At 39.0% G+C, this 24,364-nt stretch overlaps 1 protein-coding gene across 1 annotated transcript in view; it reads left to right on the top strand.

Annotated features, from left to right (window-relative positions):
* The first annotated feature begins 15,239 nt into the window (after positions 1 to 15,239).
* Positions 15,240 to 24,364, top strand: part of LOC111145096 (attractin like 1) — a 796,800-nt gene continuing 787,675 nt past the window's right edge. Inside the window, exon 1 of the mRNA XM_022499729.1 lies at positions 15,240 to 15,535. Coding sequence (XP_022355437.1) covers positions 15,240 to 15,535 — 296 coding nt within the window. The remainder of the gene's footprint in view (positions 15,536 to 24,364) is intronic.

A 24,364-nucleotide genomic window follows, 5' to 3' on the forward strand; every position in this document is an offset into this window, starting at 1 on the left:
CAATGAGGGGAAGATTCCATGTCTCAATGTCTTAGATGACACTGGCGTGTACTAGAGAGCGTGAGTTTGAAGACGAGACAGGACAGTAGAGTGGGTAACGGCATGGACCACACGGATTCAATAATCTAGGGGGAGAGATGATGGTGGTTTACACTTGGATGCCAGTAGCAGAGGACTTAAGAAGTGCATTATGGATATGCCTGGCTGATTCACTCTTATATGCCCTATGCCTAGGTATAGAACTTGGCACATAGTAGTGACTCAATAAATATTTCTTGAGTGAATAAATGAGGGGGATTTGGGTAAAATTCTCTAAGGCTCAGTTTTCTCACCTTTGAAATGGGGGTGAGGGAGGGAGATACTAATAGTATCTATCTCTGAGGGTTATTGTAGGGATTAAATGGAATAATTCACATAAAGTGCTTAGCACAGTCACAGAAACATAAGATAATGGTAAGATGTGTTTATGAAACACATAAATATAAAACATTTGGGAAGAGCTTATCCTTGGAGAGATGGAGGGAGTGTAGACTTTCACTCTTCACCTTTTTTTTAGGGGGGAGGGGCAGAGGGAGTGAGAGAGAGAGAGAGAGAGACTCTTAAGCAGGCTCCACGCCCAGTGCAGAGTGCCACTTGGGGCTCTGGCTCATAACCCTGAGATTATGAACTGAGCTGAAATCAAAAGTCAGACACTTAACCAACTGAGCCACCCAGGCCCCCCTTACTCTTCATTTTATACACTAAAAATAAAGAAAAGAAAAGAGTACTGGAAGGGTGAGCCATTTTTTTACTACTTCTTTGCACTTTTCACTACTTTTTGAAAATTTTCTCTAATGAACTTGTGGAGTGAAGACAGGAATTAAAGGATAAGATTGTTCAGAATTTTAGGATTTTATAAAGCATCGGAAATGTGAGACTTTTTTTCTACTCCTTCTGCATGGTCCATTTCTCTGACTCTATGAATGTGGGAATTATGCTTATCATCCTCCTCTCCCGCCTCTTTTAGGTTCAGAGTAAAGTGAGCTTTTGAAGCTATTACAAAACAAGAACAACAACCTAGTTCATCCCCAAGGTCTGGAGCCTCTCATTCCTTCAAAAGAATAAACACATGTATTTAGTGGTTAAGAGTCCCTTGAGCTGAAACCATTCATCAGAGTAACTACACTCCATCTGTCTGAGGTATAATTTATCACTAACGAAATGGGGCTCCTTGTTGGGATTTACAAACCCTATGTCCAAAGAAGGGATCTGATGCTTTTTAAGTGGGGGCACCAAAAGGTGAAAAGTAAGGTGTGCAGTTGGAGGCATAAGGGAGGGCAGAGGCCAGCAGATTTGACTGTTACAGCTAACGTTAGCATCACCTCAAGAAATAACTATGCCAGGATGAGCTCTCGGTGTTTAGCAGGGCTCCTGCTGCAAACACTGAGAGGTCCTCCCTCTTCAATTTCTCTTGCTCTGCTGACCCCAAGCATCTCCTTCATGTTTGCCGTTCTAGTGCTGGTGTGCTTTTTCCTAAGGTTTGCTCCCTGCTCACACATAGCTGTTGTTGCTAAGATCAAGAAGTTCGTTCTTCTCAACCCTGGCTGTACTTAGGAAACTCCTGGGGAGCTTAAAAAAAAGAAAAAGAAAAGAGGGTACCTGGGCCCTATTCAAGACCTGTTAACTTTGAATTTCTTCTTGATGGATCCTGGACATTGCTTTTTTATTTTTATTTTATTTTTTCCCTTAAGCTTTCCAGATGGTTCTAGTGTGCAGCCCGCATTGAAAACCACACAGAGAATTAAAGCTCAAGGGAGACCCCTCCCAGGGAGAGTTTACTTTTCTTAGAAATCTAGGAGATCAGGAAACTGTTAATACACAAAGGCATCTAATAACACTCTTCACAACAGCAACAATAATAGTAATAATGTTATTAATATTGATAGCTAATATTCATTGAGCTGTGTTAATTTAATTCTCATCAACTCATTGAGATAGTTACTGTTATTAATATGCCCATTTTACAAATGCGCAATCCAAGGCACCAATAATTTTCCAAGCAAGGGAGTGCTTGAGCTGGGATTCAAGTTCAGGCAGTGCAGCTTAGAGCCCACAGTCTTTATGACCACACTCTACTGTCACTTACGCTGCTGAAATCACAGAGGTGATGGCACTGTCAACACAGTGCTGGCATTCTCTCTCCTCCTTTCTGGGTAAATCCATTCATGTTCCAGAGGACACACTTTGAAAGCAGGATATGAATACTATATGCAACTTCTCTGATATAATTTGAACTAACCGAAATACCCCATCCTGTTTTTAAAGCAATGTAAATTATTAACCAGCCTTCTGTGATTCCTTTTGGAATCTAATTCATGACATAAATCCATGGCATCAGTTAGTATCATAAGTTTTCTATAAATTGCTCATCAATCAGTACGTGATGTAAGATAAAGCAGTAAGAGTTTTCCTCCAAAGAATGGTCTTTCTGTTTGTGACAAATTATTCTTGGCATTATAATTAGCCAGTGGGGTTACTGGAACAGATGGGAAATGTTTCTTCCAAAATTTGAGAACTGAAATGATTCTTATTCTGTCTTGTGATAAATGCCAATTAAAATAGTTTTCCCTTCACAGGAAAAATTAAGAAAAAAATAGTTTAAGGAAATATCAACCCCGATTGCCAGAGGAAATTTGTTTCTGCAGTAAAACAAGCAAAACAAATCAAATCCCTTAAAATTAGGAACAGACTGTCTTCTGAAGTGAAGTTCACATCTGGAGATTTTTATAAAATTTATTGGAAATGTTCCGGTTATCTCTATTTTTAACATAACAAAAAGATTCTTGTTTGTTGAATTTGATCTAAAATGTTACTTCTAAGGCAATCCTGACACAGCTTTTGCATGGCTGGAAAATGTTCTCTGTGTGGAAAAAGAAGCAAAGATCTTAGATATTGAGGCTAAAGTGGACTATTGATCGGTTGGGGACTCAAATATTCTTTCTAAATTATATCTAATTCCCATCACCAGGGGTGTGACCAACAAGCAAAGAGCTGACAGTAAGTAGTAAAATTAAAGAACTGTGTTTATTAATATCCTTCAAATACATGCAGTTACAGAATGCTACTTATACTAGACCTTTTTGGTAAAGACATTGCTTGACTATGGTATCAAGAAATACTAGTTAGAATGTATATAAAAGGACCCTGGTGGGGTGGCTCAGTAAGTGAAGCATCTCACTCTTGGTTTTGGCTCAGGTCATAATTTCATGGGTCATGAGATCTAACCCTCCATCTGACTCTGCACTCAGTGCACTGTCTGCTTGAGATTCTCTCTCTTCCTCTGCCCCTCCTCCCACTAAAATAAAATAAATAAATAAAAATTAAAAAAAAAAAAAAGGAAGAAGTAGAAGGACCCTGGAATGACTAAATACTCACCCATGCAAAATTCAAAGTTCAGAAAAATTGAAATGTTCTTTTGGTCTTGCTAAATTTTGATTTTTTAAAAATCCATAAAAATGAATCAAAATCTGTTATTTCACAAATAAACTGGCTTTTTTCTCTTCATCTTGTACTCTTGTCATTTCTCTTTTTCACAGTTGCCATTTATAATTTTTCTTCCTCATAATTTCGACCTTCTCATAAATTGAGTTCTACCTTTTTGCTCCTTCTCTACCCAGTGGTCTCACTATCTCTTTCTGCACAAATGTTCAGCTTGAGCTCCTGTTCTTGATTGCTTAATTCTTTCTATATTTCCTAATTCAAATTCCCAAAAGTGAGAATTTAATTGCCCTAGTTCATCCCTGTTTGATTAGAGCTTTTGTGCCAAGTCACCTTGTAAAACCGTGGTGAGCCTAATGATTGGCTGCCCCAAGATTGGCAGATGCCTCTGTGCTAATTATCTGTGGCAAAGGAGAGCAGAATCATGTGTACCAAACATGGCTGCCTAAGTAGGCTTTATCAGTGGAGGATAAGAAGGATAATTTTCCTCAGAAGGAGTTAAGGGCTTATCTCTCATAATTATCTAACGTAGATGGTAAAGGGGTAGTGGATTATTCAAAATCCATAATCATGGAAATCTGTAAGTACCTAGACATTTTACTTAGCCACATAGATGAACATACCAAAGGTAGAAATTTACCTTGAAATTCTATGATTTTAATGCATCTCAGAAAGAAATAATTTAAACAATATACTGTGAGTATTGAATTAGCTCTAACCCTTTGGAAAATATATAGACACCATCACAAATAGTTCAAAGAATACAGCTTAAAGAGCTGCGGTAATTAATAATAAGTGGCCTGGTTTGTAGAAAATATTGTGATAATTTCTGTTCTTTTTTACAAAGTGCACATTCTAATTTTGAAATGCATGTTCCATTTACCTTCTTCATCTCAAAAATGACTGAGCCAGATAAGAAATAATTTAGACAAGGTCAACTAAAATAATTATAGCCAGTGGAGCAATCTAGAACTCAGGGGTGAATGACTTTTTAGTTGGGGTAAAAAGAGTAGAAGTCTGGTAAGAGCTATAAAATAATACATGTTAAAGACAAGGATAATTGGACATTTTAATTTATATTTTCTAATAACTCAGGACTAAAAGGATACATGATAAAATGCAAAAGCAGAAAAAATTTAAACTAGTGAAAGAGTCTTTTTTTTTTTAACTTAACAATTAACTTTAGAAACTTGAATCATGGGATAATTGCTGCAGATAGTTTAAGATGATTCAGAAAGATTAGGCATTCATATGAATGAGGATAGCAGTTGCAGCAACAGAGGTAGAATAAAAATAATGAGCACTAGGAAGTCCTGAGGCTTTAGGGCATACACTGATGATAAGCCAGGGAAATGTTCCCACCTGATACAACACTGTAGACCCGCCAGGACTGTTGGGCGTCTACAAGCCTTGGGAGCATGTAGAGGATTGGCACTGGTTTCTTTGGTGGTTTCCCCTGAATTACTGCACCCTCAACAGCATCATACCGATGCAATATTGCTGCTTTGCTGTTTATTCATACATATTTTTGGTGTCTGGCTAGCTCAGAATTGCCCATATTTTTTTCCTTTTAATGAGGCTGATTTTTTTTTTTTCTTATTGTGAGTGATCATTTCCAGTTCCACCCTTTCCAATCTTTCTCTAATAAGTATTTCATTTTGACTAGTCTGCAGTTTAAAAGAAGATCAGTTGAGCCAAGAATCTGTCAGTAATGATGTTATTATTTATGCAGAAGAGACTTGGGGTAAGTCTTAGAGCTAGACATTTCCTTAAGCCTCCTCCTGGCCATTAAAAATAGTCAGGACTCTTGCTGATGATTTCTGCCAGACTTGAGTTTGGGGAGGGTGCTTCCTAGTGAAGACCTAACCTTTCATCTATTTCTCCTCTTAAATTTATTCAGTGTGTAGTCAGAGGTGCCAAAGACCCACTGTAGTCCAATCTCCACTTGGAAGTACGTAGCTATCTACTATGACTGACTAGAGGTACATGTCAAATCTTTCATCCAGGAGCTACTCTGTCTAAAAATCTCACTATTAGTATTTAATTCCTTTGTGTTTGTTCCCTCACTGGCCTTCTTTGAAAAATAAAAACATTTGTTCCATGGATGTTATATTCTACTAAATCACTAAAGGATGTTAGGACTCAAAAAAAAAAGGAAAAAAAGAAAAAAAAAAAGGATGTTAGGACTCCTCGGGTTCATTTTCCTTTGAACAGACCAGGTAATAGTAAAGGAATGTTCATATTATGTGTGTGCTGTGTGTGTCCTGTGGTGGGGGCCAGGTTGTTGGGGATGGCAATGGAGGTGGGATATGTCTTTATACTTTTCTTATATTCCTTATCGCTCAAAACTATCAGGAAATAGGTACAGTCATTCATGTTAATGACTGGTACAAAGTAAGTGTGTTAGCTCTTTAAAGCCCTTTGCAATATAACAAGTGCCCCCCAAACCTTAAGGTAAAGGACAAAACCACGGAGTTCCAAGTTTTTGTCAGAGTGTGGCGGTTGTATGTTTTGTTCTCTGGTCACCGTGGTCCCGCCCCAGGTTGGTCACTGACCTCATCTGACATCAGGCAATGGGCTGCGAAGTTGCTGCCTCCTGGGAAAAAGGTGACAGGTATCAAGAGGCAGGGGAATTTCTACGCTCGCTCTGTGGCTCTCTAGAATCACATGGCCCCTCTGGGTCCTATAACAGTGTTCTCCAGGAAAGAGTTAAAGCAGGCGCCATCAAGTAGAGCTTCACAGTTTTAAAAAATAACTAACATTTTACATCATTTGGCATTTTAATCTCCTGTTCTCTTGGCACTGTCTTGTGCTACCTTCCTAAACTGAACGACTGTGTCCAGTGGAAAAGAACAGGACTGTAAGATATTTCAAAAAAATATCTGCTATCAAGCAGTTTAGGTAATTTAATAAACAAAATTCTTGCACATGCTTTCTAGTTGTGGATAAAACATTTTCTCTGTTTATGAAAGAGCCAGTTTTCCTGGAAAAAATATGTCCTCTTCATGTGCAAAAAGACTTTCAGACTACATTCTAATTTTTTAAAAATGGAAAACTTGGGGGTCTTGCTTAAAATCAGCAATGTTCATGTTGACTTTTTTTCATTTAATTTAGAATTTCACATCAGCTTTGCAGAGGAACATTGGCAAGGGACTTACAATAAGAAGAATTGTAAGGCTGGTTTTAATTTACTTGTGTACATTTTCAAAATTACGGTGCCTGGAGTCTTCCAAGACTGATGTTTTTAATAAGTAGAATGTCGTGTTATCAGGATTTGTGGGGCCTGGCTATCATTTGTCAGATATTTTTCTTTTTTTATATATGTGCTGTTTTGCAGTTCTTCTTTGTCTCTGAGCTTTATTCAGGGAAACCTCACTGTGTTCTGATGCTTTGTTTCTCCTGATCAGAAGGTCCATAATTCTCTTTCATGCTCTTTTCCTTGTAAACATAAACATATTTTCCTGTGTCAAGACCCCAAGCAGCTTTCTAAAAGCTAGTATGTTATTCTTATGAATTGTTTATTTTGCTTGGGAGCTTTTGTGTTTTAAGTATTTCCTGTTTTTCTTACTGTGCCTGCTTTTTCTTCAAACAGAGGGAACATGAAACAAACCTCAACTCCACCAAAGGCTTATGGAGATTCTACCTGGTTTATCTGGATGTGGGTGATGCCTTAGGAGCGTAATTGTAGCAGCTGGATTTTTTCACAACCAAAAGAAACCTTTCCGTTACTCAAAATCACAAGTACGTCCCTGGGTTCCAGGACACTACTTTCCAGGGCATGACCCCATTTTAAGCTGGTTTGTTTGGAGTTGTAAGATGCCTGACGCAGCTTAGTGCGGTGATGACTAATCTTAGAGCCATCCTGAGAAATTAGAATTACCAATTGGGGAAAAAATTATGACTTTCGAAAAGAAAAGAGTGTGGTATTTTCTTTTTTGTTACCTGATTCAAATTGGACTTTTGTTCATCTTTATTGACAGAATTGTATTTTTTAAAGAGTTTTTTCTACCTTCTCATGAAGGAAAGTGACAGCAAACGATTACCTGGGTGTGAATGAGAGAAAAGGTCTCTCACCTTCTTATCTTTAAGGTGCCCTCATTCCTTTCAGCATTATCCCAGTGAGGAGAGGAGAGGGAAACCTCTTAGGTGTCTTGCAATAGGTTGGAAAGTTCCAAATTTAGGCATCCCTTCTTGACACATTTTGTCAGACATTGGGCCATGCCTTTTCTTCTTACATATCCACTTTCAAGAGGAATTTTGCTGCTGGTTTGGCTTATCTACTTGCATTTTTAAAAAAAGTATTCCTATTTCCTTTTTGGCTTTTCTCTCTGTACTCAGGCAGGAACTTTAGTCAACAAATTAACGGGTATTAATTGATAATTTTTATGTTGTAGACTTTGAGCTGAGCTTTCAATATATGCCTTTACCTCGGCCAATAAATTTGCACTTGGTTCCAAGTTTCAGGTTCAAGGTTCATTCTTTGGCTGTCTGTCGTTTGTTCGGTTTAGTTTTGGCTCTGCTCTCACTAACTTGTGTGACGTTGGGCAAGTCACTTTGCAGAGCTATGGAAGGCCTTTCTGGAACTCAGCACCAATGATAGATAAACCTGAACTTGTCTCCCATTAGCCTGAACTATGAGGTATAGGACAAAGAAAACTGCATTGCATTTCAGAAGAACTAGGGTTTTAGACTTAGCTCTACCATTGTGTGAGTTTGGATAAGGTACTTCAATTTTCCTGGTCCCAGCATCTCATTTGTAAAATGGATTAGATCCATCCTCAAAATAATGAGGGTTTATCGCTTTGACTGCTTCTTTATGTTTTTGTATTTTGTATTTGTGTGTTGTGTCAAACCTAAATCTCTTTCAATTCCATGAATTCAATTCAGGGAATTAGAATGAATTCTGTTCCTGAGAGTAGTTTTTGATGAACATTAAATATCAAAGTTTGTATAATGCTTTACCATTTACTGTGTGCTTTCATATTTTCTGTTTAGATTTTCATGTGAGCTTGGAAATGGACACTGATGCATAATTTGATTTTCCCATCTTAAAACTGGGAAAAACTGAGGCATAGAGGTTAATGGGTCATGCAAGAGTAATCTGTTTATAGGGGGCAGAATTAGAAATCAAACCCAAGTTTTTTTCTTAGGCCATATGCTACCTTTAACATTTTTTATGAGCCCATATTTTAAATTTTTATTATTTTTTAGAAATAAATTTTAATTTTCAATCAAAGAGTACCAAACGCCTTATAATAAAATGCTGCATCTCCTGCCCATTTGCTATTTCCTAAGACAAGGCAGCTTTCAACTCTTCAGTGTAGTATGATTATACTGCTAGTTCTAGATTTGTCAGTTTTGGACATGCAATTACTTCTTATTAAGTATTTAAGGATTTAGACCCACCCATCTTTATCCTTCTCCCATTTTTAAAATTTAGACATATTATAAATTTTTGGTAAATCAATAGTGTTTATATAGTGAGTATTGTTTACTGATAAACCATCTTGTACAAGTTTCCTTTTTTCCCTTAGTCAATGATTGCTTCATTTTGTTCGTTTACTTGTTTTTCTGTGTGCTCATTCCATTTTCCTTCCAAATACCCCAAGATCTGTTACATAATATTAGTATTTTTCCCCCAAAAGCTCAAACAGTTCCAAACACTTGTATCTATTATTTTTCTAGTTATACCTCCCTCCTCAGCTCTGTTTCAGGTTGAACTGGTTGCTCTGTTGGCTTGAGACACAGCTGCCTATCATTCTAGGATATGTCTTTATAATTCTTTAATGTTCAGTCTCTTCTCCCTTCACCATTTACCATGAATTTTCTAAAGAAGGGTACCCTACAAGAAAAATTTTACAAATGTTTGTGTGTCTGAAAATATCTTTATCCTCATACTTGATTGATAGATTGGCTGGGTATAGGATTCTAGGTTGATGGTAATTTCCCTTCTACCTCTACTTTTAGCATCTAATTTTGCTGTTGAGAATTTCAATGCTATTCTTACTTCCAATCCATTCCGTTTGCCTTTTCCCCCTTTTTTCCATTTGTGAGTCTTTTAATTCAATGTTTTAGGTATAGTGGGTAAGCAGGCTCAGTTCAGTTTTGGGAAATCTTATGTTGAAGTTGATACAACAAATTTTGTCTTCTCCTACATAGGAGTTTTGCATTGTCACATTAATAAATATACAATATTGTAAATTCTTAATTTAAGATAAGAGTCTGTTATGCATAATCATTAGTGACTCTTCCCCCTACCCCAAAATTTTCCCTCCTTGATAAGAGGAGAAACTTTGTTTTTTTATTTTAATTTCTAGGAGATTTCCTAGACTGTATTTTATAAACTTTCTTTTATTGTATTTTAATTTTGGCTACCCTGTTTTCATTTTTTGTTCTCCGAGTATCCTTTTGTTTATTAAAGAGTATCCAGTTCTTTTTTTTTTTTTTTTTAAGATTTTATTTATTTTTTTGAGATAAAAGGAGAGAGAGAGAGAGAGCATGAGTTGGGGCAAGGACAGAGGGAAAGGGAGAAGCAGACTCCCCACTGAGCAGGGAACCCAACGCAGGGCTGGACCCCAGGACCCTAGGATTGTGACCTGAACTGAAGGCAGACGCCTAACCGATTGAGCCACCCAGGCATCCTTCTAGTTCTTGTTCTATGACTGCATATATATTCCCTTGTCACTTGACTGTGTTTCCTCTGTTTTCCTTTTCTGTTTGTTTTGGTTTCTTTTATGTCTAATGAATCCCTACTGCTTGTATTTATAAAGAGAGTCATGAAAAAAAAAAGATTGGGTGAGATTTACTGACTCAGCAGCCTTCACTATAGGGTGAGCTGTAGGTTGGTTTGCCATTTGGTTTGGAGACCGCCAACTGACAATATATTTTCTCTTGGACTATTAAGTTTCTGCAGATAAATATTATTCAATTTTCTGCCTGGAGGTGGTTTAGTTGACTGTAGGCATTCAGGGAACATGTAGGAAAAAGTGGTTGGGAAATCCAACATTCAATATATAGATTTTTACCTAATTTCCCCATTTTCAGCTGTGTACGTCTCTCCCTCCTTCCATTATGACTGATGCTCTAAGTCTGGAGCCTCTAGCATTCAATTTCTTAAGAGATTTAACCTCCTGTCAGGGTTGGGTCTGGAGTCATCTTTGGCTACTTGGGGTGAGGAAGGGGACCATGGGCCTTTATATTTCCCTCAACTATTCTCCTTGTTTTCATCCTTGAACCCCACCTCTGCTTCTCATTGTACCTCTTACCTCTGAGTCTTGGACTCTTCAGGCTTGTTTCTTACTGTTATTCATCTCTGTAGGCATAAATGATTAGTTATTGCTTCTCCATTCCCTTTCCTCCTTCCAAAGCTCTGACACTTTCAAATGCATTGGCACCTCTTATCAACTAATTGGCTCTTTTCTTTCTTTGTTATTGTGAGTTTGTACCTTTAAAATTAAAAAAAAAAAAAAAAAAAAGACACAAAAAACAAACTTTCCTGTCAAGTTGGTAGAGTTTGGAGTAGCAGTAAATGCTCATCCTTAGTCTACTATGTTTAACAGGAAGTCCTAACCCATATTTTTATTGAATTAAATTTCATGAAAGACAAATTTCTGCAACGGACTACTGACTACTAGCAATAAATGTCTTTGGGGGTAATAAGGCTGAATATTTAGGATGAAAGTTGAATTATGTTCATTTTATTTCCCAGTTAAAATAAATGTAATAGCCCTGCGTTGAGAATTTAGAATCTTTGGAGTTATTTCCTTGAATTTACTTATAACAATATGTTTGAAATGTGTTAAGTAGAAAAATTGGCAGGATCAGAGTGTATGTGTGTGTTTGCAAGTGTGACGGCAAGAGAAACTGATGGAATCCAAGAGAAAAGCAGAGTGTTAGATTTTGGTGGGGAGAAGGTTGGTATTTTAGCACATAGCCACATGTATACTTTTAATACCATCAATAATTTTTCATGAGTACCTAAAGTTGATTTTTTCTTTACTATCTAATATCACAGACCATTCATGCTCTATCAGTGTCTTAAAAATACGGTCCCAATTACACTAAGGATACATTTGAATGAACAAACTTGTGGCTCTTGTGGCCAGGCTATCTGCAACTCTCATTATCTTAGCTGCTTTCAGAAGCCTCTTATGAGCCAAACGGTGAACAATAGAGATCATTCTTCAGTCAAGCAACTGAGAAGGGGCTGCTTTGGCTCATTAGCCCAAATAGGATCTTTTACTTTTTGAGTTGCAGTCAAAAGATCAGTGGAACTGTCATTTCTCTTGCTCTTCTTAAAAAAATCATGTGGATTTCCTTCAATTTGGCAATGTGAAGTCTTAGCTTCTTGCCCATCATTTTATAGTACCACTCTTAAGTGGTATGAATGGAAATGAAACACATTCCCCAAATATCTGAAGGTCCTGATATACGGCTAATTGTGGAGAAAACAAATATATTTTTCTTATCTCTTCCCCTTTGAGAAATTGTAATAGATAATTCCAATCATAATAGTTTCATCCTACTTCAGTAAAACTGATTTTCCCTCTACTACCTCTTTGGAGTAGATTTTCACCTTTCTGCTGGATTTATGACTGCTATTACCAATACTGTGAGTTATGATAGTGTCGGATAGCACTACTAGAATGCTGACTCTACTTTTTTTTAGAAAAAAGAGATAACCATGTTGGAGCTTTAAAATTTCTTGATCATAGAAGACACTGAAACATTAGTCCAGATTCTAGGCAAGTTTTATCACTGACTTTTTGTGTGACTGTTGTAAATCATTTAAGTTTCTGTGTCTACATCTGTAAACTATGTGACCCTTAACTGTATAAGGAATTCCCAATTTACTGAACCTAATAGATAATAGATAAACTTATCCAGGGGTGAGCCTCATGTTTATTTATCTTTGTTTCCTCTTCCTTAAATTCGTAATAGTTTACTTAGTAAATGTTGACTTTTAAAAGAGTATGAAAGAAAAAAAAATCGGATATAGAGCAAGTGGTAATCCTATGAGATCCTAGTGAGAGTAATTTTATATAGATTTAGTATATTCAGCTTGATTCTAAAGGCAAAGTTGAGAGGAAGACTGTGGGGCTGCATGTTCTTCAGTAACGTGAAGTACTGAGCTGATTATAGTGGTTACAAGATTAAAAGATATATATTTTTAATGGGCAAATCCTTTGCTTGAATATAGGCTACAGTGAGCATGTGGCTGAGCAGTGATCTCTCTTGTTAAACGGGCTCCCGCGTATCCTTTGAGTTACCTTCACACTCACGGACTGTTTTAAGAGCTTGGCTACCTTCCACATTTCTGAAAGCAACTCTACATGGATGTGAGAAGGATGTGGTTCACTTTAAACTTTGGCTGGCATGAGAGAAGAATGGAGAAGGCAGGAGAGATTGTTCATGTATGGCTACTACTAGGAAGAGTTCTGGATTTTATAGTCATGGAAATTAAACAGTGTAATCCAGAACAATATCCTCCTTTTGTTTTTTTTCCACCCCCCTAGAATGTTCTCCTCTTTTTCTTCCTTCATCCCAGGTAGTTTCTAAGGAGCATCCTGATGTAGAAAAGATGTGAAAGGAAGAAGGGGCTGTCCTCATTTTCAGGTTTGAGGATGACATTTCTAGTGCTGATATTATGGGGGAATTGTGATTTCTTTGTTATATTAATGAAAATCATGGTTTCCTTTTTTCTCCCTTTTCCTTTCAAAGGAGCCACCTCTTTCTGGACCTTTATTTTCCCTCCTTAAGTCACTGTTGAGGTATTTGCAAACCAAGCCAACACATTTTATTCACCAAAGTAGAACAAAGCAACTGCTAATAGAAATAGCTTGGTAACTAATGGAAAAAGACACGGCACTGACGGAAGTCACAGGACTTGTATTTAAAGCTCGATTCATTACTTACCCCTAACCTGCCTTTGACAAATCTTTCAACATTTCCCAGTCTCTATATCCTCATCTGCAAAATGGGGTTAATGGAGGATTTCATCTGCAAAGTGGGGATAAAAGAGATTAAAAGAGATGACGTGGGTACATTATGCCCGAAATAAACATGAGTTGAATCTTAACAATAATGACTGTATGGTTACAACTAAAACTTTTTCTCTTTTTGCTGTCAGAAAGGTCTTCGGTAGATTTCAAATTCTTTTTCATACTGTCTGCTCTTCTTTGGTGGGGATCCCATTACATTGCTTGTAACTCGAGTATACATGGCTGCAGTTTGTGTTCGGCTTCCTTTCTCAAGGGTTGAAACAGGCTTTTTAGAGAAGGCACGAAAGTACAAAGCAAAAATTTCAGCACATGCCATCAAATCTTGGAAAGTCATCTAAAGGAGGAAAGATTGCCGCTGAGAAAGGAAAACGGCTCTTTTCTGGGCATCGTTTCTGCTCTTCTGAAAAAAAGCCCAGATGTTGCAATATTTTTCAAGGCAGAATATTGTCCCAGATGGAGGAGGAAACACTGACAAGCAGAAAAGGGAGATACCTGGGGTTCCGAGGCAGCACGGGGAAGGGGTGGTGCGCCCCGGGCTCAGAATCTTGTAGCTCTTTGTTGGGGGCGGTGGAGTCATCATTTCGGCGGAAGAAATGGCTCCCCCTTGGAGAAGTCCCCGCGCGGCCACGGCTCCCCGACCCTCGCTGCCCCTAAAACCCCGCCCCTCCCAGTTCTTGCGGACCCCACAGCGTGTCGGACTGCGGTGCCTTTAAGACTTTTGCCTGCTGCACAAGCTCAGCTCTTTGTGTGTTGTTGGAGTTTTTCTAAGAAAAAAATTAGAAATAGGCAGGATGGGGCGGAGGAAGGGGAGACGCGGGGGGGAAAAGCGCTGCACTTTTGCAGCTGTAGACGGCCGATGGGAAGGGCTTCTTTTTTGCTGAAGCTGCGAAGCCGGCCGGGTCTGCTCTTTCGCTGGTGGGGATCAGGGGGCGCGTGGCGCGAGTGGGGCCGGGTCCCCCCCGCGCGCCCAGGGGAAGGGCACCGCGGGCGCGCGGGCCACACCTGGGGGGCCAGTCTCGCTTCAGCTCTCGGGCCGGGCGGGGTGGGCGCGCGCGGGGGAGTCCCCGGTCCCTGTCAGGGCGGGGCGAGACCACAGCGCTGGGTCTGTGGGGGGGAGCGTGGGCACGCGCGAGTGGGGGCAGGCGGCCCAACGCACCGCGGGCTCCAGCCGCAGCCCTGGTGCCCGGCTGACGGCACAGGAGAGAAGATGGCTGCTGGGGGGCTGTTGGCCGCCGGCCTGGCGGTGCGGAATTGAGCCCCGCTTCCCGAATTCCCCTCCTGGGTTGGGCGCGCCCACCTCGGGGCTCCCGCGGGCCCCCGCCCTCCCTGGCGCGCGGGGCCCGAGCCGAGGCAGTTGGCGCGAGCCGCGGGCGAGGCGGGGCCGCGCGCGGGGTCCCCTCCCCCTCCCGCAGGTCCCCTCTGGAGCGCTCCGCGCCGCCCGCGCCGCCCGCTCTTCGCCTCCCGCCCGGCCCGGGTCGCCGCGGCGGTGGGCTCCATTCGCTGAGGACAAGGTCGAGAGACCGAGAGGCGATGCCCGAGTGCGACTGCAGGGGGCCGAACAGAGGCGACGGCGACTGGGATCTGTCCCTCCAGACCGGGGAGCTGGACTGGGGCAGGCGCCGGTGAGGAGAGGAGGAGGAGGAGAAGCGGCGGCGGCGGCGGCGAGGTTTTCTCCGGCCGAATTTCCGCCCCCCCCAAACCCTGGAGCGTCGCTGTCCGCGCCCGCGAGCGCAGCCCGGCGGGGCAGGGGCGCCCGAGAAGATGGAGCCGGGGGGCCGGGCCCGCATTGGCCCCCCGCAGCTGGCGGCCCCGGGGCTGTGGAGGGCTCGGCCGGCGGGCGGCGGCGGCGGCGGTGGCGCCTCCTCCTGGCTGCTGGACGGGAACAGCTGGCTGCTGTGCTATGGCTTCCTCTACCTGGCCCTCTACGCGCAGGTGTCCCAGTCCAAGCCGTGCGAGAGGACCGGCTCCTGCTTCTCGGGCCGCTGTGTCAACTCCACTTGCCTCTGCGACCCGGGCTGGGTGGGGGACCAGTGCCAGCACTGCCAGGGCAGGTTCAAGTAAGTGTCTTCGCGACCCCGCACCTCAACCCTGCCCCGCACCGGTCGTGTCCCCTCCCATCCTCTGCGCCCCCGCCCTCAACGCGGCCTCGGGTCCCGGGGCTGGGAACGGCCCGCAGCGCGCCGCCCCCCGTGCAACCCAGGCGCCCGGGGCACTCGGCCGCGGGGAGCCCTGCCCGCCGGGCGCTCTAAGCCCTCGTGATGGTCCAGGTGTCCGCAGCGGCTTCTGGTCCCTCGCTCTTGAGCATTTATTTCCATACTCAGTTACGGTGCCAAACACCATTTTTGTTAGGTCACTGTTTTTTAATAAAAAATCATGCAAGTAACCCATGAAATACTTGAACATTGCGAAACATTCAAACAATGCAGAAGTGTAAAGGTTAAAGTTACGGGCTACCAGTACCTCCCTCTACTCCCATCCTACTCCTCTCTAGAGGTAACCACTGCGAACATTTTAGTTTATTTAGTATGATAATTGTGATCCTAAGAGTTTATGATGGGCTTACTCTGTGCCAAACACTGTTAAGCGCCTGACGTGGATTATCTCATTTGTCCCTCACAACTCTGTGAGTTCCTAGGATGATTATGCTGGATTTACAGAGAGAACTCGAGGCAGTGAATTTAAGTCATTTGCCCAAGATTACACAGTACTAAGGGCAGAGTTATTCCAAGTCAACTAGCCTAACTCCAGAATGTTTACTTTTAGCCAGTATACTGTGTCGAATTTGCTACGGCAGTTTTGATCGGGAATACAAGAGTGACTTTGGGTAACATAAAATGATGAACTATGTGGGCTTTTTTAATGCAGGGAAGTAATGGGTTTTTCGAACTGTTTATTTAACTATGAGCTGTTGTGTGAGAGCATCACTTTGGTTTTTCTCTGAAGCTCAAGGCCGTAAGGAGTTTGCTTTACAACAGCAAAGGTACCCTCCCCTTATTGGCTTTCCTGCCTGATATGAGAAGAAATGGGTGAATTGGGGGGAGCAGCAAGTCAGATAGTTGAGGTAGCCATCTGACAATTTGCAGATAGCAGTCGCTGAGTCAACTTCTCAGACTTCTAGATAGTTACTGTGAAATTGGCTGGCTGTTTTGCGGCTCTGGAATTACACTATGTAGATTCCGGATATTTATTGTCAGGATGATAGCAAAATCTAAGTGAAGTGTCTTGGGCTCTAAGGCAAAGGTAGGAAGTATTGTTCACGTTATTAATGGATTATAGGAAAATGTCCTGGGAGTTTTAAATACAGCATATTTTCCATTTATTTATTTATTTATTTATTTATTTATTTTAACTATTGCTAATTTAAACCATGCCCCTTAAAACTTGTGGAACTGTATTTTTTAAAAGGGCACTTTTAAATTTTAGGTAGATCCTACTATTTAATTTACAGCGGTTTCTGGAAGTGAAATCTTAAAATGAAGCTTCGTGAAATTCATTTGTTTCAGTAGACTGAAATGTCTTCTTGCTTCCTAATAAATTAGTATAATACTGTAGTTTTTTGATACTCTTTTTTAATTTGAAAGAGGTGCTAATTAAAAGTTTTAAGTGTTTCAAGATAAGGAAAGATATCTTACTGAATTGTGCTTGTTGGTAGCCTTTCTTACTTAAGTGTTTTGAAACTTTGGCTATGACAATTACAGCCGGCCTTTTTATCAAGCAAGAATTTTGAACATATAAACTGGCAGCCAACAATGAATAAAGCTGCATCAATTTTTTACGTCTTTCTGTAAGTAGGAAGATAACCCATTGTATATGTGATTTAGGGATTTTGGCCTTTTTGTGGGTGTATTTGGTCTATTTATCTAAAGAGGACAGAGACTGCTCTGATTTTGAGAAGCTCCTTTCTACATTTTATGGTAGTGGAACTTCTTAATCAGCTAGCTAGATCAGCAGCCTGCAACCTTGCTAGCAGATACTGTCTCAGTTAGTAGGAAAGATCACAGATCAAGTTAAACTATCTTAATAACAGAAGATGCTGTTCATAAACTTTACACATTAGTGAGTAAAATAGAAATAGCTTCTTAAATATAGCTAAATAACAGTTAACCCTGAATTAATCATTGAGTATAAATCATTTCCTTGGAAACTTATTTCCTGTGATTCATTGTACTCTATTGGTAAGTACCTTTTCATTTCTCTGTGGAATACAGGCTATTAATTATAGTAAATATAACTGGTACTATTCCGTGTTTTATGTATACTCTTAGGGGTAAAATGTGGTATTTAATGTTAAAGGGAAGAATCAATTTAGAAGAAAAGAATTCTTCATGGTAAAGTATATGCTAAGCTAAAAAAGGTTTATTTGAGGATGGTGGCTTCTTTTATTCAGCAGTTGAAGGAATAACATAGTGGGAAAGACTAACTGGAAATTCTCACTTCATTAATTATCTTGAAAATCTTTTACTAAGCTGAAGGATAGCAACCTAGCAAACAGATATAAAAAATGATCAATCTTGGTAAGCAGGTGTCAAAATTAATTGGCTGGTTCCATGGTAACTTAGTTTTTTTCCTACCGTGGGGATTTCACTAGGGAATAAGAGAATCCTTCAAATGGTTCTTTAGAATGGAAGATTGATGGTGGGTGGGTGGGGGAATGCAGAAGCAAATATGGTATCAGAAGTGGTACTTTAGTTTTCTTAGCACTGATTTCCATCTTCAGTTTCTATTTAAAGAACAAAACACTCAGAATTATAAGCCATTTCTCACATAGGTAAAAATGAATACTTATCTTTGGCTAAAACTAGGCTGAAGGGTTTGGGACTGAGAATCAGAAAGGACAGTGCCAATATGAAATATAAGAATTAAGGATATAATATATGCTAACTTGGATTCTATTTACTTGAATTAGGCTAGTATAACATTAGACTAGAAAACATTTTACTACAAACTTTATTTAAATGAATGACATTCTCTTTTAGAAACTAGTTCTTTAGAATTATTTCTGTAGAGTAATTGAGATTTATATTTATATAAATTTATATTTTGTGTTCAGACTTGGACATTTTCTTGCTAATGTGACATAGGAAACTATGACTTCTAGTTTGTAAGCAAAATAAACTACATTAATGATCCGAGATTGGAAAATATCTCATATTGTGAATAATTTCTAAATGTAAATATATTAAAATTTTTATTGAATATTTTTCTAAAATCATCTTTACATCTTATTATATGTTTAATGTGTATATAGATTTTTTTTAACCTTTTAGATTAGTCAAATGTGGATACCGAAATTCTCGCATTTATAATGGAAGTATTCTATTTCTTCTGACAGCCCGAAAATGGGGATATAATAATGAGGAACTTCATTGCTATTATACACAGAAAGGGGCAGGGTCAAATATGTAAATATGTTTCCTTCTCTTCTGGTAAAAAAACACACATTTCAATCCTTTCTATTAAGACTAGGAAAATTGTCAGTAACTATAAAGTTACACTGAATGCTCCCTGACCTCTAGTCTGTATTTTTTTATTTAAAATTTTAATGTTTTTACCCATAAATTTTTTAAAGTTTTTATTTAAATTCTAGTTCATTAACATACAGTGCAATATTAATTTCAGGTGTATAATACAGTGATTTAACACTTCCATATAACACCTGGGTACTCATCCCATCACCTATCTAACCCATCCTCTCCCCACTCCCTTTTGTAACAGTCTTATTTATTTTATTTTAATTGATTAATTTTTTTAGCAGGAGAGAAAGAGTGTGTTGGGGGGCCAGAGAAAGAGGGGGTGATAGAATCTATTTTTTTTTTTTTTTGAAGGTTCTATTTATTTGATAGAGAGCAGGAGCTAGCTGGTGTTGGGGTGGATAGGGAGGGGCAAAGGGAGAAGCAGAAGCAGACTCCCTGCTGATCAGGGACCCTGGGATCATGACTTGAGCAGAAGGCAGATGCTTAATCCACTGAGCCACCCAGCCAACCCTTCAAAGAGAGAATCATAAGTAGGCTCTACAGCCTAGCAAGGAGCCCATCTTGGGGCTTGATCTCATCATACTGAGATCTTGATCTGAGCTGCAGTGAAGAGCCTGTTGCCTAACCAACTGAGCCATCCAGGTGCCCCAGTCTTCTTTATTTTAAACTAGGATTATAGGGGCACCTGGGTGGCTAGGTTGGTAAGCATCTGCCTTTGGCTCAGGTCATGATCCCAGGGTCTTGGGATTGAGCCTCACATCCGGCTCCCTGCTCAGTGGGAAACATGCTTCTCCCTCTCCCTCTGCCCCTGCTGTATTCTCCCTCTTCTTTCTATCTCTGTCAAATAAATAAATTAATAAAATCTTTTTAAAAAAGGGGAAAATAGGATTATAATACATAATTATATCCATGGGTTCTTTTTATGTTATTAAAACATAATTACAGAGTAGAAATTTAAAATTAGAGTATTTCTAAGACCTAAATTGATAAAGGAAGTTACTTGGAGTAACATGATTTTCAAAGATTTTATTTATTTATTTATTTGAGAGAGAGATAGAACGAGCATGAGCTGGGGAGGGGAAGAGGGAGAGCAGGATCTGGTGGGTGTGGGAGAGGGGCAGCGGGAGAGGGACAAGTGGACCCCCAGCTGAACATGGAGCCCATCCTGGGGCTTACAACTTTTCTATGTGGTATGTAGTAGTATCTCATTGTGGTTTTAATTTGCATTTCTCTAATGAGATGATGTTGAGCATTTTGTCATGTGCTTATTTGCCATCTGTATATCTTCTTGGTGAGGTATTTGTTCAGAACTTTTGCACACTGGGGCGCCTGGGTGGCTCAGTCATTCCCTGTCTGCCTTCAGCTCAGGTTATGAACCCAGGGTCCTGGATGGAGCCCTGCATTGGACTCCCTGCTCAGTGGGAAGCCTACTTCTCCCTCTCCCATTCCCCCTGCTTGTGTTCCCTTTCTTGCTTTGTCTCTGTCAAATAAATAAATAAAATCTTAAAAAAAAAAAGATCTTGGAGCACCTGGGTGGCTCAGTGCGTTAAAGCCTCTGCCTTCGGCTCAGGTCATGATCCTAGGGTCCTGGGATCGAGCCCCGCATCGGGCTCTCTGCTCAGCATGGAGCCTGCTTCCTCCTTTCTCTGCCTGCCTCTCTGCCTACTTGTGATCTCTGTCTGTCAAATAAATAAATAAAATCTTTAAAAAAAATGATCTTTTGCACATTAGAAAAAAGATTTTTTTTTCTTGTTATTCATTTTTATGGGTTCTTTACATGTCTGGATACTAGTTCCTTTTTAGATACATCATTTGCAAATGCTTTTTCCCAGGCTGGGGTTTTCATTCTCTGAACAGTGTTTTCAAAGAACACAAGTTTTAAATTTGATGAACTTCAGTTTATCATTTTCTTTTATGAAATTTTGGTTTTGGATCTAAGAAACCTTGGCTTAAGTCATAATTTCTCTTTAATTTTTTTTTCTAGAAGTTTTATAGTTTTAGATTTTACATGTAGGTTTATAGTTCATTTTGAGTTAATTTCTGTATATGTAAGAGGTATGGATCTCTATGGATCTCAGTTCTTTTCTTTTTCTTCAGCATGTAGAAATTCAGTCTTCAGGGCCATTTTAAAAACACTATTCTTGGGGCCTGTGGTGGCTCAGTTGGTTAAGTGTCTGATTCTTGATTTCAGCTCAGGTCTTGATCTCAGGGTCCTGGGATTGAGCCCCACACTGAGCTCTTCTGCTCAGCATGGAGTCTGCTTGGGATTCTCTCTCTCCCTCTTCCTCTGCTCATTTCCCACTCTCTCTCTCTCTAAAATAAATAAATAAAATCTTAAAAAAAAAAACAACAAAAAGACTCTCCTTTCTCTGAGAAGTCACTTTGTATCTTTGCCAAACTCAGTTGTTCATGTACTTGTGTATATTTCTGAATTCTCTGTTCCATTGGTTTCTTTGTCTATTTGTACATCAAGACAATAACCTCTTGATTATTGTAGCTTTATAAGTCTTCAAGTCAGCAAGTGGTAAGTCCTTTAATTTTGTTCTTTTTAAAATTATTCTGGTTATTCTATTATTTGGTTATTCTGGTTCTTTGCATTTCCATATGATTTTCAGAATCAGCTTGCCAATTTCTACAAAAAAAGCCTGCTGGGATTTTACTTTGGATTGTGTTGAAGCTGTAGATGAATTTGGGGGACAGTTGATGCCTTATTAACACTGAGTTTTCTGACTCCTGAACTTGGTATATCTCCTTTTGTTTAGGTTTATTTATTTATTTATTAAAAAATATTTTTATTTATTTATTTGACAGAGAGAGACACAGTGAGAGAGGGAACATAAGCAGGGGGAGTGGGAGAGGAAGAAGCAGGCTTCCCGCTGAGCAGGGAGCCCGATGTGGGGCATGATCCAAGGAACCTGGAATCATGACCTGAGCGAAAGGCAGATGCTTAACACCTCAGCCACCCAGGCACCCCTGTTTAGGTCTTTTTAAATCTCTCAGCAGTCTTTTAAAATTTTCAGTGAACAGGTTTCACAGTGCTTGTCAGATTTTTCCTTAAATATTTCACATTTTTTGATTATATCCTTTATAGTTTTGATTTCTGATTGTTGCTATTATATAGAAATACAACTGTGTTTATTAATCTTATACCTTTCAATCTTGCTAAACCATTAATTATAGATTTCTGTAAATTCTTTCTGATTTTCCAAATAGATAATTATGTTGTTTGCATATACAAATACCTTTGCTCCTTTCTTTATAATCTTGGTGCCTTTTCTTTTTCTTGCCTTATTTCACTGGCTGGAACCTCCATTGCTGTGATCTATACATGGGATGAGAGTGGTCAACTATATGCTATTCATGATTTAGGGGGACAATATTTAATCTTTAAGCTAAGTGTAATGTTTCTGTAAGATTTTTATAAATCCCTTTTATCACATTGAGGATGCTTCCTTCTGTTCCTAGTTTGATAAGAGCCTTTATTGGAGATGTATACTGGATTGTGTTTTCTGCATGTGTTGAGATCATCATATCATTTTTCTGATTGTTCATTGATATTATGAATTCTGTTGCTTAGTTTTTAAATGTTGAACCAATGTTACATTCCTGAGATGAGAGCCATCTGAAATGATATATTTTCTTTCTTTATATATTATTTGGATTTGATTTAAAATTTTGCTTAGAATTTTTGTGTATATGTTCATGAAGGATATTGGTCTGTAGCGTTCTTATAATGTCTTTGCACAGTTTTAGAATCAGTGTAATGCCAGCCTCACAGAATGAGTTGGGACCTTCCTTGTTTACTTTGGGGGAAGAGTTTGTGTAGAATTGGCATTATTTTTTCATTATGTGTTTGGTAGAATTCACCACTGAAGCCCTTGAGGCCTGGAATTTTCTTTAACTCCAGATTCAATTTAATTAATATAAATTTATTTGACTTAGCATATTTAACTACAAGTTCAATTTATATAATATATAGAGAATTTGTTAAAATTTATTGGCCAGAATATTGTCCATCTTGGGAAGCATTCCTTGTGCTTGTGAAAAGAATGTGTGTAATGGGTAGAATGTTCTATAAATTTAAGTTAGCTTGAGTTGATTTGTAGTTTTGTTTGTTTTCTAAAACCTTTCTGATTTTCTGTCTCTTCTATTAGTTATTGAGAGAGAGGTATTAAAATCTTCAATTATAATTTTGCATTTATCTATTTCTCCCTGCAGTCTTATCTGTTTTGCTTCATTTATTTTGAAGCCCTGTTATTAAGTGCATGAAATTTTATATCTTATTGATAAATTGACCCCTTTTTTCATTAAGAGATGACTATTGAAAAGATGATCTTTTTTTTTTTCGTGTCTTTGTACCTTTGTTGAAAATCACTTGGGTATGTCTATCTCTATATTTGTTTCTTGATTTTGTTTTGTTCCTTTGGCTCATATGTCTGTCTTTTTGAGAGTCTCTTTTTTGACTATTGTAGCTTTGTAGTAAGTCTTGAAATTAGAGAGATTCCTATAACTATTTTTATTTTTGAGAATTCATTTAGTTGTTCTAATTCATTTGCTTTTCCACATTTTAGAATCTGTTTATCAGTTTATCAGTTCAAACACTGGGATTTTGGGTGGTATTGTGTTGACTTGAGATCATTTTAGGAAGAACTGACATCTAAACAATGTTGACTTCTCCAGTCCATTAACATGATATATTTCTTCATTTATTTAGGTTTTCATGGATTTCATGCATAAGTATTTTGTAGAGATATATATAGATCCTACATGTATTTTGTTAGATTTATACCTAGTTTATGTTCTTTGATGCTATTGTAGTTGATATTGTTTCTTTTAATTTCACTTTCTATTTGTTCATCTTTATTATGTGGAAATACAATTGATTTTTGTATATTGAATTTGTATCTTGCCTGCAATGTTGCTAAACCCATTTAGTTTCAGTAGCTTATTTGATTTGCTGTTATTTTGTTGAGGATTTTTGCTTCTGTGTTCTCAAAGAATAGTACTTTGTAATTTTCTTTTCTTGTAATGGGTTTGATTTTCTTGTCATAATGATTTTGTTTGATTTCTTATCATGCCCTATAAAATGAATTAGAAGGTGCCTCTCTTCTTTTTTCTGGAAGAATTTATGTAGAATTGGTATTACTTTTTTTCATCAATGTCAGTAAAATTCATCATTTAGTTTTGTGTAACACCCAGTGTTCATCACATCATGTGCCCTCCTTAATGCTCAGATGGACCAAATAAAGGGCCTGGCCCTTTCTTTGTGAAAAGGCTTGCAACTATGAATTTAGTTTTTAAATTAGTTGTAAGGACGTTCATTTCCTTGGTTTCTTTTTGAGTGCATTTTGGTAGATTGTCTTAGAAAGATTGGTCCATTTCAAGTTTTCAAATTTGTGAGCCTAACATTTG

This window comes from Enhydra lutris, unplaced genomic scaffold (genome assembly GCF_002288905.1).
Source record: "Enhydra lutris kenyoni isolate GAN:26980312 unplaced genomic scaffold, ASM228890v2 scaffoldscaffold12, whole genome shotgun sequence".
Taxonomy (NCBI): Eukaryota; Metazoa; Chordata; class Mammalia; order Carnivora; family Mustelidae; genus Enhydra; species Enhydra lutris.